This window comes from Zonotrichia albicollis, chromosome 2 (assembly GCF_047830755.1).
Source record: "Zonotrichia albicollis isolate bZonAlb1 chromosome 2, bZonAlb1.hap1, whole genome shotgun sequence".
Classification (NCBI taxonomy): domain Eukaryota; kingdom Metazoa; phylum Chordata; class Aves; order Passeriformes; family Passerellidae; genus Zonotrichia; species Zonotrichia albicollis.
In genome coordinates this window covers 114,895,534-114,914,891 of record NC_133820.1, presented here as the reverse complement: position 1 = coordinate 114,914,891, position 19,358 = coordinate 114,895,534, and the positions used below count along the sequence as shown (strand labels likewise).

General features: G+C 39.4%; 1 protein-coding gene across 5 annotated transcripts in view; it reads right to left on the bottom strand.

Moving 5' to 3' along the window:
• Nucleotides 1-1,200: 1,200 nt before the first annotated feature.
• The window catches only part of MAP3K7CL (MAP3K7 C-terminal like), a 53,632-nt gene continuing 35,474 nt past the window's right edge, over nucleotides 1,201-19,358 (bottom strand). For 2 of the 5 annotated variants that reach the window (XM_074536097.1, XM_005487138.4), the window contains exon 6: nucleotides 5,677-9,226. In XM_074536097.1, the coding sequence (XP_074392198.1) occupies nucleotides 9,046-9,226 (181 nt within the window). In that variant the 3' untranslated portion in view covers nucleotides 5,677-9,045. Of the gene's footprint in view, nucleotides 9,227-19,358 lie in introns of all 5 variants that reach the window. The other 3 variants (XM_074536098.1, XM_026793572.2, XM_074536096.1) reach the window with 3 other exon arrangements.

Genomic DNA, 19,358 nt, shown 5'->3' with positions numbered 1-19,358 from the left:
TAAAATTTTTAGTGGTATTATGCTCTTAGTCAGCCAGTTAAGAGCTATTTCTAAATGTATTTATAGTCCTTTGTAAATACTTGACCTTCTGTGTTTGCTTGCTTTTGTCCTTTTCATTTGTCCATTTCAAACTCATACAGTTTCATATAATGACCCTACAGAGTTACTTCATATGGGTTGGCATGGCTGCAGTTGTGTGAGTGGGAACAAATGTGCTTACCAGGAATGACAAAGAGAATGTTTTGTTCACCACTTCTGCATCACAAGCATCTGGCCTGTGTGGCTGCTGCAGCTGGATCTAGACCAGCTCCTGGTGCTGCACCAGATGGTTTTGTAATGCACCTTACCCAACAAAGGCCCTCCCTGCTGATAGATGCGGGGAAGTTCTTTTCAGCCCCCTGCCAGACAGCTCAGTGGAAAGGCCCTGTTGTAGCCCAGTGTTTGAAAACTCCAAGCATGTAATTAAATTCCAATTAATCCCAAAGCAGTCAAGGTTCAAGCTGAGGAACTGGTCTCTCTGGCCTCAATCCAGCAAAACACTTCAGTGCATGAGTAAACCTCCTTTGAATAGTCCTATTGGCAAATCAGTGGGAACTACTCATTGCTTCAAGTCAGGGGTATGTTCTAGAGTTTGTTTGATGTGGCCACAGTGCCCCACAGTAAGTGCTGTTTGAACCAGAGCCTAAATCCAGTTTACCCTGTGGTGCCTTTTTGGCGTTGCTGATTTCTTACCAGGCAGTCTTGCTCATTTAGCCTTGGACAGCTTAATTTCAAAAGCAGTGTTAAGCACTTTTAAATGCCACTTTCTCATGATAAGCATTCACAGGTGATTTCCTTTTGGACAGTAATATAGTGGTAGATTTATTCTGGCAATCACAGTGTAAGTTGAAATTCCCTTGAAGAGAATTTACAGGATTAGAAAAATATCATAAACATCTGAAAACAGTGCACATGCAGTTGTACTTAGGAGATACAAAGGTCTCAAAAACTGCCATTAAAAATGGTGTCTTTAGTAAAATCCTTATCTTTTGTCTTCATGTCTCACCTTTAAATACAGTGTAAGTAGAATTTTACCTCTTACCATGTTTCAGACAAATGACAAAACATAAACATCTTTTTATTAATTGAAGGTGAATTCTGAAGCAGCTTAAGTTGAAGATCAAAGTTAGTAGCATGCTTTTTCTGCTCTTTTACCTTTCAGAATGTTCTAGGGACTCAAATTTTCCAGAAACAAGTTTGCTCAAGTAGATGGTGGGATGTGCAAGAGCCACTAAATTCATTACTGGTAAAGCAGTTCTAATATTCCAGCACAACCACTTTGGGTTGTTGAAACTCAGCCTGTGGTTGGAACCTTGCCCATGCATTAGGACACTCTTCTGAAGCCTGACACTTCCCCTATTCAGATTACTTAACCTAAATACAAGAGAAAAATAGGAAGAGAACACTCATGCTTTCTTTTAGGAATGGGTCACTCATTAATACCAGAGTGTATGAGATTTAAGGCATATTCAAATTTACCAGCCAAAAAGAGGCATATTGGTCATTTGCTCTATACTGTGCTATTTAAAGCATATTTGACTCTTAGTTATTGTACCATTAAATAAGCACTGCAAAGCGCCTGCAGTTGGTCAGTACTGTCTAAAGCCACATAGGCCAGCTTTCTGGGTGTATAAATCCAGCTGAACTCCAAAACTTTGAACAAACAGTCATATAGTTGATAGAATCACAGAATGGTTTGGGTTGGAAGGGACCTTAAAGCTCATGCGGTTCCACCCCCCTGCCATGGGCGGGGACACCTTCCACTAGACCAGGTTGCTCCAAGCCCCATCCAAGCTGGCCTTGAACACTTCCAGGGATGGGGCAGCCACAGCTTCTCTGGGCAACCTGTGCCAGGGCCTTACAACTCTCAAAAGTAAGAATTTTTTCTGAATACGCAACCCAAACCTACCCTCTTTCAGTTTCAGCAATAATTTTTAATTCTGAGCTCTCTCAGCTTTTGTAGGATGCCAGAACTCATGTAACTTGGGTGCTCCCGTTAGGTGTTGTTCAGTGTTAGGTGTTGAAAACTGCACCTCCGTTGAAGTATCTCTAGTATCTTAAAAATATTGGTTATCACTCTTTATGTAGTTTCAGATGTGATCAGATAGTGATAAATTTGCACACTGACCTTTACCTGGTTATATAAAAATTATTTGCTATAAAAAGTAAATAAAACTCCACTTGGACAAACATAATTATACGTTCTTTAGGTGTCTCTGCTTTGTAATAATAATGTCCCATTACCCACCAGAGGGAGCTCAGTCAAATGTAAGGGCCTGTTCCACCAATGTAAATTGGTGAGAGCTATTTGAAGGGTTATAAATAGATTTAAGCACAATTTTAGCAGTTAGTGCATAGCTGGATGTAATTTATATTAGCTGGGAATTAATGTGGGTGGTTTGGGTTTTTTTGCTTGAAAGAATCCTCCTTTTTTGAAATTATGTCAAAAAGAAGCGTTCACATTCTTGGCACAGATAATTTCATCAGAAAGTACTTCTTCATATGTGAGTTTCTGGCTTTTATATTCACAGCCATGGAGGGAGCACCTTGAGTAAGTCTATTATTTAGAGCAGCATTCATGGGAGTATGTCTGAATGTGCCTCTGTCTTTCATGAATATTAACATTGGTATTTTTTGTACTGACATCTAATCAGTTAACATAGATACTGATGTACTTGCTGACCAGGAACACAAAAGGGTCTGACCACAAGACAGTCCATTTCCTTAGCAGATAATGTTAAATGATGCATTTGCTTCTGACTGCTTTAACAAGTTCAGAGTGGTTGACTTATTTCAGCTGTCCACGCACAGCAGAGGAATGTGGGAGTCAAAGACCCAGGCTGGGGAGAGCACTGTGATGAAGTGGCTGTGAAGAAATCTGTGGTCACAAGGCAATCTGGGTTGTGCACTGACGTTTGCCATACACTTGTAAGAAAGTTAAAACACAGACGTGAAAGTTTTTCAATCACAGAATATCACACTCTTGCTATTCCTTCATGTGGGAAACTGGGGATCTAGTTTATAAAAGTAACAAACTCTACTTGTTCAGTGAAAGCAGCATTAACAGCAAAGCAAGACCATTAGTGCAGTTATTTTAGTACTGGAGTGCTCTGGCTTCAATGTCGTTTTTACTTTACATAGGCTATTTAACGAGGTTTTATTTATCTTTAATGCAAATACAGCAGTTGGCATAGGACTGGGCTCAATGACCCTTATGGGACCCTCCCAATTCAAGATTTCCTATGATTCCATGATTAGCACAATAGTCATATTCTCATACTGGTTATTCCTCTTTCTGTAGAAGAACCATCTGCAACGCTCTGACGTCTGTACCACATCATCACTCTGTTAATTCTAGACAGAGCTGACAAAAACATTACCTTAATGAAGTAAATATTCCAGTATAAAATTTTAGTGTAAACTAGGCTTGGAAAAGTGCTGGGATACATAAAATAAAGCTTCTTAATGCTGAGCTAAGGACAACAGCCTATACATTCTGTTGGCGCAAGCCATGAGCAGCCAGAAAGCAAGCAGTTAAGGGAACAGCTCACTCACCAGTTCCTCTTCCTAGCTGTACCTACTTCCTTTCCATCACTTAAAGTTCTCATATCACTTAACTCATTCCTTGCACCCAGAGCACGGTTTGGCATCTGGCTGCATATTTGTTACATCAGCACACACATCCTCATTTCATTTCCCTAATTCCTGTATTAAAATTTAGTATAAGATTAAGACAAATAACTAAATCCACAGACCACCTACTCTTATATTTTCTAACCAGTTCAAGGAAACCAAGCATGTCTCAGAGCAGACACGTGCAGGCTGGTAGAATTCCTTGCTGCCACATACCAGCACCAAACCACAAAACATCACACGTAGCACTTGGAAACCACCTTGAGCACATGGTGATCATCAGACCATGTCATAAGATTGTCAGACAACTGGATCTGAGCTCTGGGCTGATGCTGCTTACTCATTGGGGATGGATTGTGGTCAGGGGGATTGAAGGAACTGAGGTTTAGAAGGGGGAACTGATAATTGGCGTGTAGAAAAGCAGAGTGACTCATATGCTAAATTTTGTGCTTTCTACAGAATAAACCATTCAGTGGAGGAAGCCTGGGCTGAGGGTAATGGTGATTTGTGAATGGTTGTCATCTTTCATTCATATGGGTATGAATAACATATGACATTACTTGTTAGGAGCACTGAAGAACTTAGAGGTGACTGCCACTGTCCAAAGCAAGGTAGATTTTTCATTCTTATAAAATAATCCACTTGGAATTTGAAGTGTCAGCCTCACAGTTTTGGTGTGCACCTGAAAGACCACCTTGATAACTCCCAGTTTAACATTGCAAAACCAGTGAAGGAAATGGTGAGGCTAAGGCAGCCCCTCCAACTCTGCTTTGCTTCCTTCCCTTCCTCCATAGGGTGTCCTGTGGTGCAGTCATGCAGTTGGTGTCTGGTGTTGTCCCACAGAAGTGCATCAAGATGAAAAGCAGGGCCCAGCATTTTGGTGCTTGTTCAATCTTAGTCTTTCTTTGCTGCACACCTTCCAGGCTGTCACAAAGACAGTTAATAGTTTCATTGTGGATTTTCCAGGGATATGTATCACCGTATCATCCATGCATCTGCCTGCCATGACATCCCACCAGGAGGGAGAAGACCTTCAGAGCTGTGGGTGCGCAGGTATGACTGTGGAAGTATGAAGATGGGAGACAAAAGTCATGGCAGCACCCAGGTTTTGTCAACTCTCCTCACATTCCTGCTGGACAGGGCCAGTGCTCTTCCTGTTACATCACTGCCTGTACCAAACTTCCTTTCCCTGCAGCCCTGTTCTTCCACACTGCACATCTTGTACCCACCGCAGAGAGGCAAAACTCTTCCAGAAAAGTGGTGTTCACAGGGGTCCCAGGATGAGGGAAGAGACGAGAATCTTGACTCCATATTTCAGAAGGCTGATTAATTATTTTATGATATATATTATATTAAAAGAAAATTATATACTAAAACTATACTAAAAGAACAGAAGAAAGGATTTCATCAGAAGGCTAGCAAGCAATAGAAAGGAATGAATAACAAAAGCTCGTGACTCTCAGAGAGTCCGAGCCAGCTGATGTGATTGGCCATTAATTAAAAACAACCAACACGGACCAATCAAAGATGAACCTGTTGCATTCCAAAGCAGCAGATAATTATTGTTTTTATTTTCCTCTGAGGCTTCTCAGCTTCTCAGGAGAAAAATCCTGGTAAAGGGATTTCTCAGAAAATATCATGGTGACACAAGTCTCTCCTGTTCCTTTAGACGCTTCCACTTTGTGCGTTGATCAATAAAAGAATTTTAGATAGGGAACACCACCAAGTGGCTTTGTGGCTATTACTGTGACCAGATAATTTCTGCAAGGTGTCCTGTGACTGGAGGTGAAGCAGCAAAGAGTCACGTGGCAGAGCTCCCCAAGCACACAACCCAAAGGAAGGTTGAGAACACCTCTCTGTCCCACCTATCCCCACAGGTAACAGTGTGTAATCTTTACAAAGGCCTGGATGATGGAAGCCTCTGGTGGGAGGTGACACACTTCCAAAGATCATTAATTCACAAAATCAGACAGAATAGAGATAATCCTGAAAAGGGAAACTTTTTTTTAAAAAGGCAGCAAACTCAAACTCACAGCTCATCTTCCAGACGTTCCAAGCATCAAGTCACCCTTGGCTCTGGCTGTTTCAAGCCCGCATGAGTCATATCCTTGCTAACTGGAAGCCTTAAATTGAGTTTGTTCAGCATTCTTTACGACGAAAGGAAGTTGTTTAGCAATGATAGAAAATGGAAAGCACAGGTCTTGTTTTTGTTTCAATCCCATGTACTTCACTGTGCCTTAAGTGGTTTGAGGCAAATGCATTTGTCATAGTAGTGGCATGCTTACTTTTGCTAACCTGAATAACCTGGATAACAGCAAGAAATACACTTTGTCTGCAATACAGCTGCAGTTCTCACAGGTTGTAGTCACATGTTACAAAATTGAACCTTTCATTAGTACTTGATTTCAAAAACTGGCTTCTAAGTTTTTGAACTTCTAAAATCATCTGTGAAGTAATTGTATAAAACTTGTTTTTATAGTGTGATAGATACAACATGACCTAACATGCAGATCAATCAGAACACAAACCATATTGCCTACATGGAAAATAGAGGATCAGTATGATAAATACTTTATTAAAAGCCTAATTTCAGCTATTTAGTCAGCAGAGCTCCACTGTATCTAGAGAAAAATGCAACATGTCCAAATTGGAGACTTACTGAATGTGAAAATATTTTTCACTATTATGCTCTTGATGAACAAATAAAGAGATGGATGATAGATACAGCAGTTACCCCTCAGAAGGTTGTTCCAGTTACCTTTACTCTTTTCAACACCTACATGATTTTCTGCATGATGTAGACTATGCTACATTTTAATTTAACTTGCCTATGAATATTTTTGGAAAATTCCATTTCCCTACCTTCCTGCCTTTGAATCCCACTTCCCCAAATATTAAAAAAAATAATTTTAAAGATACACTAATTTTTCATCCTTGGTACTTCTGTATCAGTTCTACTCATTTGTATTGCGAAAAAATTTCTCTGATCTCCTGCTCTCAGGCTCATGAGCATGCATGCAGGCAAATATGTTCATACAAAGCTGTTATTTTTTACTTTAACCATAACTAAAAGCAGGAGGAAAATTTGATTGCACATAGCTAAAGTCCAAGTTGAATATAAATCTTTGACTTAATTTAGTTTGGGATGGTTTAAGAATTTCATATTTATCCAGGCTTGTAGGCTGGCCCACATCAAAAATTTGGCATCTGCACACCTGTAAAATATTTCTTGAATTCTTCTATACTGGTCAGTACCTACAGGTTAGGAAAAACATATTACATGACTATTCTCCCAGTGCTGATTGCCACAAATGAGGCCCAGCTTTCCTCCTCCACCTGACTGTGGCTCTCTCTCAGGTTTTTCTCCCAGCATATGGTCTGTAATTTTTCTGATATCTAAAGCATGGTGACTGCACTTAAATAGAAAATTTCAAGGTGAACACAGCTATTTGTAAGTAAAGGTCTGCTGTCTGATCCATTTGCATCCAAAGACATTCCGTCAATAAACTAATTTTATGTACTTTATATGGCCTTCAGTGAATTCACTGAAATCATCTGACTGCATGTTTTCAAGGCTAGATGGAAAAACCTTTGACTAAAATGACAAACTATTTTAGAATGAGAATTCTCTTGTTCAAAACACACAAACACAGGCAAAAAAGGGTGATTCTAACTTTCTGTGGTGTTCTGTGCTCAAAGCAAAGCTCTGATTTCTCTTCAAGTTATGTTTCCCAATAGTGCAAAACTCAAACAAGACTTTTCCAGCACTTCCAGGCCTAATATTCCAAGTGGTTTTTATTAACTATGGTTTGTTGTTTTTTTTAACTTCCACAAAGTACAAGGAAAATTGGATCCTCAGATAATAAGAGGAATAAACACAGTATTAAACTGCTCAGGGAGCATTCCAGCAGGAAGCCCATGCCTCAGGAGTGGTGATATCCCAGGTACAGCAGGAAGCAGCGCCAAGTTTGGATGCTGACACTGCCCTGGTGGCTCAGAAGGAGAAGTGGAAACAAGGTTGTCCTCTCCTGCTACCTCTTCATGCTCTGCTGCTGCAGTGCTTGGAGTATCACAGAGCCACTTTTCCCACCTCTGCTGCAGGGAATACTGTAGGCAGTTAGCACAGATAAATTACAGGCAGCTTGTAATTCGTTTTTTTGTCCCCTTTGCTGCCAGGAATTGTTCTGATTAACATGAAGTTCTGTTTTCATGGTGGATTATAATAATAATCAAAGCTAAAGTCCTGGTGCAAGTCTTAACTTCATAGTTTTCAATTACTAAGACACAGTACTAATAACACATTAAGTTGAATTCTAAGCTCATGAAGATGTAACAAGCAGCATCTGACAAGCAGAGTTTAAAATACAGGGGGATTTGAGAACATTTAGAACATAAAAGGGATTTTCTACATCCCTTTTTAATGAAAAAACTGCTCTATGGATAGAAATGGAGGTATAACCAAGATTTTTAAGTTGATCTAAGAAAATACAGGGATAAATAGAGCAAGTAAAAGACATTTTACTTCCCAGTTATTTGTGTATCACAGAACTCCTGTCCCTACTTACAGCCACTTATGTTTCAAAATAGACCAGAAAATAAGAACAAAATAGCCTTACAATAATTTTACAGACATAGTCTCAGTTGAAAGTATGATGAAATTATGATTCTTATATTAATTTTTCATTTCTTGCATGCCTAAAAGTACAATAAAAAGGCACTCAAGTAATCTTTACACTTAAGGCAGGAAAGTTTGATCTCATCTGTTTCCTTTTAATTTTATAACTTGAAAATTATCACCGGCAGTGCACTTGTTTGACAAAAAATAATTTTGTTACTTCAGTTTTTAATGTGCAGTTTTTCAGATTTTATACAGCAGTGTGAAGTTGACATCAAGTATGGTTTCTACTAGTGAGGAGATCTGCTTCAAGATAACTTCCAAACACTTTATGCATGAGGAAAATAATTTAAAAAGAATTTACCAAACTAAAATTAACATACATGTATTCCATATATTAATATTGTCCCAGTCCTTAGTATGATCCAAATTTCCAACACAGAGACTATTTATATAATTTTCTAGTGTGTCCATATCTTCTTAAATTGGAAGAAATATGTTTAGAAAAGAAACCTGATCCACTAGAACATATAATGGGGATAGATTAACTTCAATTATGTTACTTGAAATAAAACATTCATTATATAATGGATGAAATATCCATTATATTAAGCTACTGGGTGGCAAGCATTAAATCAGATTCAGACTTCTACATACTCTGCATCCGTAGTAAAGTGTTGTAACATATGAAACAGATCTTTATTTTAAAATCTGTTTTCCATTCCTGTAAGAAGTGCCTCCCATGAGCTGGCTGGGAGTTATGAGGAGCCCTGTCTCTTTTGGTACTGTATCCTGAGCTTTTCCAGCTGCTCCACGCACTGTGTCTGGGCCAGCTTCAGCGTCCGGTTCTCCTCTGTCAGCTGTGCGTACTCCTTGGCCAGCCGAGCAGCATCCATGCTCTCTTTTTCCACTTGCTCCAGCCTGGCAATCAGCTCCTTTCTGATGATTATGAAAAAAATCCCAATTATTACAAGTGGCAGTAGGCAAAAATTTGTTGTCCTGTGTTAGGTCAAAGATGGGCTGTGTGTTGTGAACTTAGTTTTTATTACTTGAACTTGTGTGAAACGAGGATCTAGAAAATTAATTTTTTAGAGTCCTGTTTTTTCCCTTTGTGAAAAATGCCAATCACTTGTTTTTAAAATTTTTAAAGTTTAATAGCAATAAAATAGTTATAAAAATAGCAATACAATTAGACTAATAATAATTTGGACAATTTGGATTAGGACAATATGAGAGAATAGAGACAAAGTGTTACGGATGTCTGGGTACCTTTTTCTGGGCAGCACGAGCCCAAAAACGGACACCCATTAACAGAGGATTAACCCTTAAAAACAACAGCCTGTTGTATATTCATACACCTCATACATGATGCATAAATTCCATTCAAATACAGGATTCTGTCTGGTCAGTGTCAACTTCTTCCTCTGAATCCTAACAGTGCCTTCGAGGTGGGAAGAAGTTCATTTCTTCTGATAACAGGGCAATAAATTATTTTTCTCTGAAAGATTTAGGTGTCCTGTGGCTGCTATCTCACTGTGAGTCGTTTCTTTAAAAAAGGTATCTTACATAGCATAGTTTCTATTTTAATATTTTTAATAACCTAAAACTACATTTAACACACTATTTAAGAGAATTAATACAGCTGATTAATATAAATTTATATTAATATAACTATAAAGTTATATTAATATAAAGTTATATTAATATAACTTTCTGACATAACACATATAATTTTCATTTTAATATTTGTGAAAAGCCAATCATAAAATATGCATTTTTCACACCTTTAAAAGGCTAAACTTCCATAATCTCAGATTGGTTTGCTGTTCAGTGACCAAGCCTGAAAAATGCTGTTGTCATGTGTCTGTATTTGGGACTGTTCAGCAGAAGAGAAGGCTTTGGGGAGACATTAGAGCCCCTTCCAGTACCAAAAGGGGCTCCAAGAGAGCTGGAGAGGGATTCGTGACAGAGGTGACAAGACAAGAGAATGGCTTTAAACTGAAAGAGGGCAGGAAATGGATATTGGGAAGAAATTCTTCCCTCTGAGGGTGGTGAGGCCCTGGCACAGGTTGCCCAGAGAAGCTGCGGCTGTGCCATCCCTGGAAGTGTTCAAGGCCAGGCTGGATGTGCTTGAAGCAGCCTGGTCTAGTGCAAGATGTCCCTGCTCATGGTAGGGGGCTGGAACTGGATGAATTTTAAGGTCCCTTCCAATCAAAACTATTCTATTGATTGCATGATTCTGTGATCTCTAACTTCAGTAAGAGTTGAGCACACAATTCATGGTGGAGAATCAAGTTCCTAGAGATGACTTGCTAATACTTCGCCAAAAGAAAAACAATTTATTTTTCTCTCAATACCAGGTATCTCTGAAAGAGAGATGTTCTTGTTTGGCTGGTTAGATTTAGAAATAAATAAAATTTTTTTGTTTGGTTGGCAAGTTCTGTGAAGTGTGCCAGGCTTCCTTTTCTCTACTACAAACAAATATAGTAAGTAATAGGCACTGAATCTAAGCAATATAGATTTCTATAACGTGTTTACACTCAGATATTAGCCCTATTGCTGGGGAAGAGTTGCAAAGCTGACCCCTCCTGGTCCTCTTAAGTACAGACACAAGAGGATTCAAGCTGTGACTTCTGGATGGAGTCACACAGTGCCCTGTATTCCCAGAGCTGGCCAGGAGCTGGAGTTTCCTGTATAGTATCAACTGAAATTACCTCAGCACAAGTGGAGATAAAAGAGGTCTTAAAACACGCTGAAGGCATGAGTAACTCACAGAGAATCTAATTGCTCTCCCCTTAGTCACCCACCACGCCAGCCAGGCCTCTGGGTTTCTTTTCCCTTTAAGTCAAAAATTCACCCATTACAGGAAGTCTCTTCTAAAAGGTTCTTTTGATCATTCTATATCAGAGATTAGTTAATCTTTTAACTGTTCATACCCTGTGACTTTATTTCTCAGTCATGTCAAAACACTACTGGTAGATCATCAGTGGGAAGTTGTTCATGCCTTCACAGTGGATAGATTTCACTGCAGTCCTTAAAGGAGCCCACTTGTCAGGCTAGACCCGTGCTTTCAGACAGGAAATTCCTAGAGATCAGCAATTCTATTCCCACAGGTCAGAGTGCTCATGAAAAGATAACATTTCTGTGTTTGCTGATCACTTGTGTTACATAGAGCAGCAAAACTGTAAATCTGCCTTTTGAAAAACCTTCATTTAGGACCCTTCATTTAGGATCAAGTTAACCTTCCTCTGTCTTTACTGCAGCTTTCAGTGATAGCAGAGTTTGCCCATGGCTTAGCCAACTGTTTACAGTCACAGTTACTGCAGCTCAAGGAGTCACAAGTTAGAACAGACCTTTGGTACAGCCATTTCTACCAGCTGTGCTTCCCAAAGATTAAAAAAAAAAGAAGAAAAAAAAAAAAAAGAGAAGAGTTAGCAGCTGCTACAGAATTTTTAAATCAGCCAAAGAGGCAGCATATAGGCATCCTCTTTATGATAGCTTTGCTGAGGCAAGGCAGAGCAGTTATGCTGCAGCAAAGCCTCTTCTGTTTCCTTTCACCAGGTGACAGGTGCATTCAATCAAGCCTTTGAGAGGAAGCATCAAGAAGGGTATTTTTGCTCAGTAAAATTCTATTTACATTTAACATAATATAGCTGTACTACTTTTAAACACAGCAAGCCACTAACAGGTTCATTTCTCTGTGGCTGGGCCACTCTAGCTCAACCAGTTTTCACAGAAGCCAGGAAAATCTTGCTAGACAGCTCCTATTCATGGACCTGAGACCATGGAGGAATGATTTAATGTGAGAAATACATTCAGGGACAATGAATTTTTACAACTCTCCCAATGTTTGGGTTTTTTGTTTATTGTTTGTTTGTTTGTTTTTATTTTTGTTTCTCCCTGGACTTCCTCTGGAAGACTTTTATCTCTAGAGACCAAATAAGAACTTCTACAATATTTCTTTGCAATTATTCTCTGGTGCAATGTTGGACTGAAGGGCTAAATTAACTCTTTCAAATTACAGACAGTTAAATCAGAAGTGTCCAAACAAATGAATTCAGAATCATTCTTCCTTACTTTTTTTGCACTCATGAGCTTTTTGAAAGGGAGATGCAGTGAACCCACTAGTAGGGAATCAGCATCTTAAAAGCAGTTAAACCTTTTCTGTGGGAACTTTCAGTACTTGAAAAGGAATGGTACTGACTCTCCTGGACTTGAGCCAGGGGAGGGACAGACAGACAACGTGCAAACTCAGACAGCTCCAGTAATGAAGGTCAGTTCTGATTTGATGGCATTCTCTGCAGGCTTGGCTTTCATGCTGCTCTCCAGTAATATTCAGGCAGCACAGAAAACTCCTCTCCCCCCTCCCCAGGATTTAGATTCTCTATCAAACAAACTGCAAAGGCATTAAAATAAAAATATAATCTTTGCTGTAGTCCACACTCTTGGACCTCCCTCAAAGAAAGCAGTTTCCTTGCACTGAGGTAGTAAAATTGCCCACCTCTGAGTCAGCAGAACCTACTTAGTCCTTTCCCATCAGGATCAACACCTGTTTACAGGATAGGGTGATGTTTCAGGCTAATACTGTCAGCCTGCCACAGACCTAAAATTAGAATACCAGGGAATTGCTAAATGTTATGAATGGTGTAGTTTAGGAAGCTCACAAAAGGATGAGGACAGTAACTAACATTTACATCTGATCTAATCCTAGATTTGAACTTAGCTTTCAGAGGTTAAAGAACACCATGCTAAGCTCTTGCACCATCCAGACCTTGTTGTGGATGCTTAATAAATAGATGTAGCACTGTGTAATCTGTGCTTTCTGTTAATGGTTACCCCAAGTTTAAATATTAACAGTATTGATAAGGTATTTTCCAAACTAGTGCTGAGGTACTCACAGCTTTGAGCCAATCTGTAACGTGTACTTGAAGTGTTCTTTTTTGGGGAGGGGTTTGGGAGGCAATATTAGTGATTTGCATCATAAACACATCAACCACAAGCAGGAGAAAAACATAGCACTGTCTTAGGGAAGTTATTTCTCTTGTTCTGGCCTTAGTGACCAAACATGCAGAGAACACAGCTCCTCAACACTCATATTCACAAGGAATAAATACAAAGAAAAGTGACAGACTAAGCAGATAAATCTGCCTGGAGATAAGTGTATTTAGAGATGGACTGACACAAGGAAAGCAGTTTCCAGAATACAAAGACTTAGATTTGCCTTTTCCCCATTGAGAACAAGGTATTCAGGATCATGCATCTGTGGCAGTACAGTAACTTCTCCAACAACTGCTGAGCACTGGTGGCCATAAGGGCATTTTCTCTTCACACATTTGCCATGGCTTTCCTATCAGGGGGAACTATGAGACCCTGCAAGGTGACTGCTGTCTTGAGGAGATTGTTCTTGCATAAGTCTACTAATAAATTAAAAACCAACACCATTAAAGTCTGCTTTAACATAAATGAAAATGTGTCTCAGATGCCATAAAATGTCATAGAATGACAGAATAGTTTGAGTTGGAAAGGACCTTCCAAAGGCAAGGACACATCCTCTAGAAGAGGAGGTCTCTCTTTGTATTAGAAAAGCTGTAATTTAATTTCTAGTATTTGGCAAGTAACATATGCATACATGTGAGATGATGAAAAAAGAGGTCTAGAATGGGAAAATTATTGAGCTAAAACGTTGCCTTTAAGGTTTACACCAATCTTTTTCTGAAGTACCTAGAAGTCTGAAAACTACTTGTCTTCCCACTACAGTGTTGGGAAAGACACTCCAGAAACAATGTACCTGGAGAAATCCTCTAGACTAAAAAGCACAGGAACAGTCCTGTGGTCATGAGAGCAAGCTAAAACATATGAAAGGCTCCCACAAAATGAAGCAGTCATCTCCACTGCATGCCATTTACCAAGAGGGGCAGTGGCATGCTGGATTTTATCATCAACAGCATGTCCAGCAGCACCCGGGCAGGGACTGTCCCACCGTGCTGGGCACGGCTGAGGCCACTCCTCGAGTCCTGAGTTCTGGTCCAGTTCTGGTCCTCTCCCTACCAGAGAGGGACTGGATGTGTCCAGAGAAGGGAACACAGCTGGGGAAGGGTCTGGAGAACCAGGAGCCACTGAAGGAGCTGGGGGGGCTCAGCCTGGAGAAAAGGAAGCTCAGGAGGGACCTTCTCACTGTACACAACTCCCTGACAGGAGGGTGTAGCCAGGTGAGGGTCGGGCTCTGCTCCCAGGGAACAAGGGACAGGGAGAGAGGAAATGGCCTAAAGTTGTGCTAGGGGAGATTCAGATTAGCTATCAGGAAAAACTTTTTAATGGAAAGGTTTGTAAAGTACTGGAATGGGCTGCCCAGGGAAGTGGTTGAGTCACCATCCCTGGAGTAGTTAAAAAAACAAGTGGAGGTGGCAGTGGAAGACACAGTTTAATGGTGAACAGGGAGGTGGTGCTGGGCTGGTGGTTGGACTTGATAATCCTAAAGGTCTTTTCCCATCTTAACAATTCCATGATTCTCTGTCTACTCTAATGTGCAAAAGAAGGAAAAGAAATCATATCCATATCACATCCATATCCAAGAGAACGAGTGATCCTAAACCAGGTGGTGATCAAATGATCTTTTCTGTAGAGTTATATTAGAATTGTCTGGGGGAGGAAAAAGAGATAACCATGCAGTGCTAAGAATATAAGATACAGCCAGCAACCATGGCAACTCTAATATTTAACTACATAATCCAGGGTCATTATCTAGTAATAGCAATATAACAAGTGCTCAAAATAACCAGCCATCTCATCCCTTTCACCCAAAGTTAGATACCCAAAACCATCTGTTATGGAAATACGTGTGTGTTTCTGGAACATAAATTAAATTACATTCTGTGCCCTAAATGTGGTGTGTTCTCGCTTCCACACCCTTTTCTTTATTTTCAATCATGTCTCCCATTCCAGAGTGGTTTTTTCCCTTGTACCACGTATTGCTGGCATAAATGTGAAGAGTGTGAGTGAAGACAGCAAACGAAGCTATGATTAAATTAGCAAAAAAATCTACCCAATGTTCTTTCAAATTCTCGCTTCCTTTTTTTATTCCTGAGTAACTTCTTTTCCCATCTTTATTTGCTTTGTCCTTTGATTTTCCCTTTTTTGATACTACAACCTCTTTTTCTCTCTCACATTTCCCATTTTCCTGTGAAATACTTGTCATCTCCTCTCCCACTGCCATCCCAGTACATTCTCTCTTGCCATCTATATTGCACAAAAGAGAACAAGCAAGTTTGTTCTCACCTTGATGAAAAGCAGCCCTTGTTATTTTGCTTCACTGACTTTTTACTTTGGCTGTACTTGATGCTCACATTACATATCAAGCTAAGCAGAAGTAAAAGCCTTTGAAAAGTTGTAAAAGATTCAATGTTTTCCACTGTTGTTAAAACAATGTTTTACAACTTTCCATGTCTTATAAAATAATATAAAAATATACCTGTATATATTATTTCATGTATGAAAGGTTACACTGAACTTTGGAGGTTGGAGCAAAAATTATTTAAAGTAGAATTGACTCTATTCTTTTTTTTTTTTTTTTTTTTTTTGCTAAAAAGCTCTAATACCTGTACAGATATTTGTCAGGTTAACCTTATTTCTTCCTCCTAGCCAACAAATAAAAAATATTTGCTCAATCCCTTTTCTGCTTTTTTCTGTCAGTCATAGCCTTCAGCATCCTGTATGTACTGTCACAGGCACCACAGGTACAGAAACTGCCAGGTGAGACTTATTGGAATGATCTGTGGACAGAGTTGGGAGCACTGGCAGGGATACCATCCAACAGCATTTGTGATTGCCTTTGGTAAAAGTGTACACTGAAAAACACTATAAAAGCTGTTTGTTCCCCTTACAAGGGATGCAGCTTGATCACTGTCCATTTTATCAAAGTAGTATTTAAGAGAAATAGACAATAGATAGTAGGTGTAGTACACAATTTGGAATCTTCATTTCCATACATTCAAACTCAAATGTAGAAGAAGAAACCCACAGCAGGAGCAAATTTTAGAAAATCGCAACTCTATGTTTGCAGTTTGATTTTAATTGGTTTTGAGGCTAAAAACTTGTGCATCTCATCAGACTTTTTAGACAAGTGAAAGCATTCTTCCCTTTTTAAAATGGAATACTCAATACTTCCAGTGATGGGGCAGCCAAGGCTGTCTGGGCAACCATTTCCAGGGCCCCAACATCCTCACAGGGAAGAATTTCTCCTTTATATCCAATCCAAACCTACTGTCTATCAGTTTAAACCATACTGCCATGTCCTATCTCTACATGCCCTTGTAAATAGCCTCTCTCCATCTTTCTTGCAGGCTCCTTTCAGGTAGCGAAAGGCCACAATTATAAGGTGCACATATAAGTGTATACATATATAAAAATATACACATGTATTTATATACATACATATATTTTTATATATATATACTTATATGTACACACACAATGCAAAATATGCATGCCACCCCAGCCATTATAATCTAATCTTCATTCAGTATATGCTAGTCCCTAAACTGCTTTTAACTCTCTTACTGTAAGTGCTGAGCATGTTTTTAGACATAAATCAGTGAACATGACAGCAAAACTCCCTTTTATTTCTTGCTTATTCCTTTGCCCCCACACTTATACTCCCTTTCTGTCTAGTTTTAGATAAAAATCAAGGCTGTCCTGTTCAGGTTTGTTTGCTTACATGTGTGTAAAGTTACATGTATGCTAATAACTTTTTAATCCACCTTTCAATTTCAAGCAAACCATGTGGTAAAGAGGTCCCAGTTAGTTTCTGGAGGGTTTAATAAAAACAGACTGCTCCAGAAAGGAAAGATATGCAATGGGGGAAGGCATGAGACCCACTCCAAAATATTACAAAATGGACAATCTACTTGGAGGAAAGAATCATAAATAATCCACATCTGGAGAAAAAATATCCTCAATTTGCATTTGCAGCTTGTTAAACCTCAAAATCAGGCAATCACAGTGCAGCAGCTTGTGAGGAAATTAAACATCCTTGATCCCAATGCTGTAGGATCACTTTTTCAGATTAAGACACATGGGAGGTGTGAAAGGTGCTGCCCTGATATTTGTTATTGTTTAGGCATTTCACAGCTATACAGCATGTGAACAAAAGGCTACAAATATGTAATAAGAAAGTACATATGGGTCTCAATAATATAATTCCATTTGTTGCCTTATACAGCCACTCATGACATCTGTTTACTGGGGCATGGAATTCCCAGAACAGGTTCAGCACAGACAGCAGTGGTGGAAGCTTCCTGACATTGTTCCACTGTTGACATCCACTGGTGGAATGAAGGAAAGTGCCAGCCTGAAGCCCTTTAATTCATCCAAGATAAGCACCTCTGAGAGGCTGACCTCTGGGCTCAGAGGTTGATTAAGATAATTGTGAGTTCAGGTAAATAACTTTGTGCATGTACCTGCCATTCTCAAGAAGCATTTCTAATTTAGCTAGTACCACAGATTTATAGATTTAAAAATTGCATTCAAACAGCAATTTTTTAATTCCAGAAAGTGCAAAAAAATATGTGAATGTCTCATTTACATGGGTTCCAAGCATTCTTCATAAATAGGCATAACTGATTCAGGGTTATGCCAATAATAATAAAAATGGATTTATATTAGTAGACTCTAAAACCAAAATGATTGAAGCCTACCTTTGGTGTTTATACAACTAAAGTCAAGCACTTAAACAATCATTTAATATTTTATATTGTGCTTGGATTTTCAGAGTAGATGGACACATGGTTTCCACTGAATTGATTGCTAAATATGTAAGCAGCTTATATCAGACAACCATATTTGAAAAATCATTGCAAATTTAAAATAAATTACTTATCTTCTAATCTTTTTAAAAATACTAATTACTTTTGATTGGCCAAGTACAATTAATGGTGAATCAAATGCAAATGCTGCAAATATGATTCAAATGCAAAATGCATTTTGGCATGATATTGGACATCATCTTTTTTAGCTTTTGTTCCAATCTGTCAGCATCTGAGTGCCCCACTGATCTTCCAGTGGAAGGGGATTTGCAGGGAAACTTCAACTAGCTTTGACACTTTACGCAAAAAGTAACTATATTGTGCTCTAGCCCTCAACCCAGAAAAAGACATCTCACTTTCTTACCCTGCATAGTTTGGATTCAGAGAGTTCTTTGGCTGTCTTGTAAGACTGCAGGATTTCAAGTTTCCCTCTTGCTTCTGCAGCTGAAGATTCCCATGGATGCAAACTTGGCTGAGCTGCATGGTCAGCTGGGCAGAGATTTCACTATTCACCTTCTTACCTCTCTCTCAATTTCTTTTTCAGGTTTCTTGTGGAAAGGAACCAACTTTCCATTTGTGCACTTTGCCATTTAATAGTCAGGCAAAAGATGACAGGGCTATGAGTACAGGCCATAGACAAGAGAAAAATCCTCCAGCTTATTCACTTTGGGTATGAACACCTGAAATGCCAGTGTATATTGAACCAGGGTACACAAAACCAAAGCAGCTCACAGAAACATGCTTACTAACATTGTCAAGGATTCTAAGCCTAAATGAGGATCCATTTTGTTCTTCATTAAAGTGTGCAATGCTTATTGAAAAAACTAAAATTGAAAAGGAACCTACACCAGATGAGCTGGATTGTTATGCGGCCTGGAGGCTGCCAGTGAAGCTTTTAAGGGACACCCACAAAGCTGAACTGTGACAGCCCTTAGTGGCCTCAGTTGATCCTGTAGAGCAATGACCAACTTGTGACCATCAGGAAGAGGCATGAAATCATGGGATCATAAGATGGCTTGGGTTAGAAAGGATCCCCAAGAAAACCCGGTTCTAACCCTGTGCCACAGGCAGGGGACACCTTCCACTAGGCCAGGTTGCTCCAAGCCAAGCCCTGTCCACCCTGGCTTTGAACATTTCCAGGGATGGCACAGCCACAGCTTCTCTGGGCAACCTGTGCCAGGGCCTCACCACCTTCAGAAGGAAGAATTTCATCCCAATATCCCACCTATGCCTGCCCTCTCTTTCAGTTTGAAGCCATTCTCCTTGTCCTG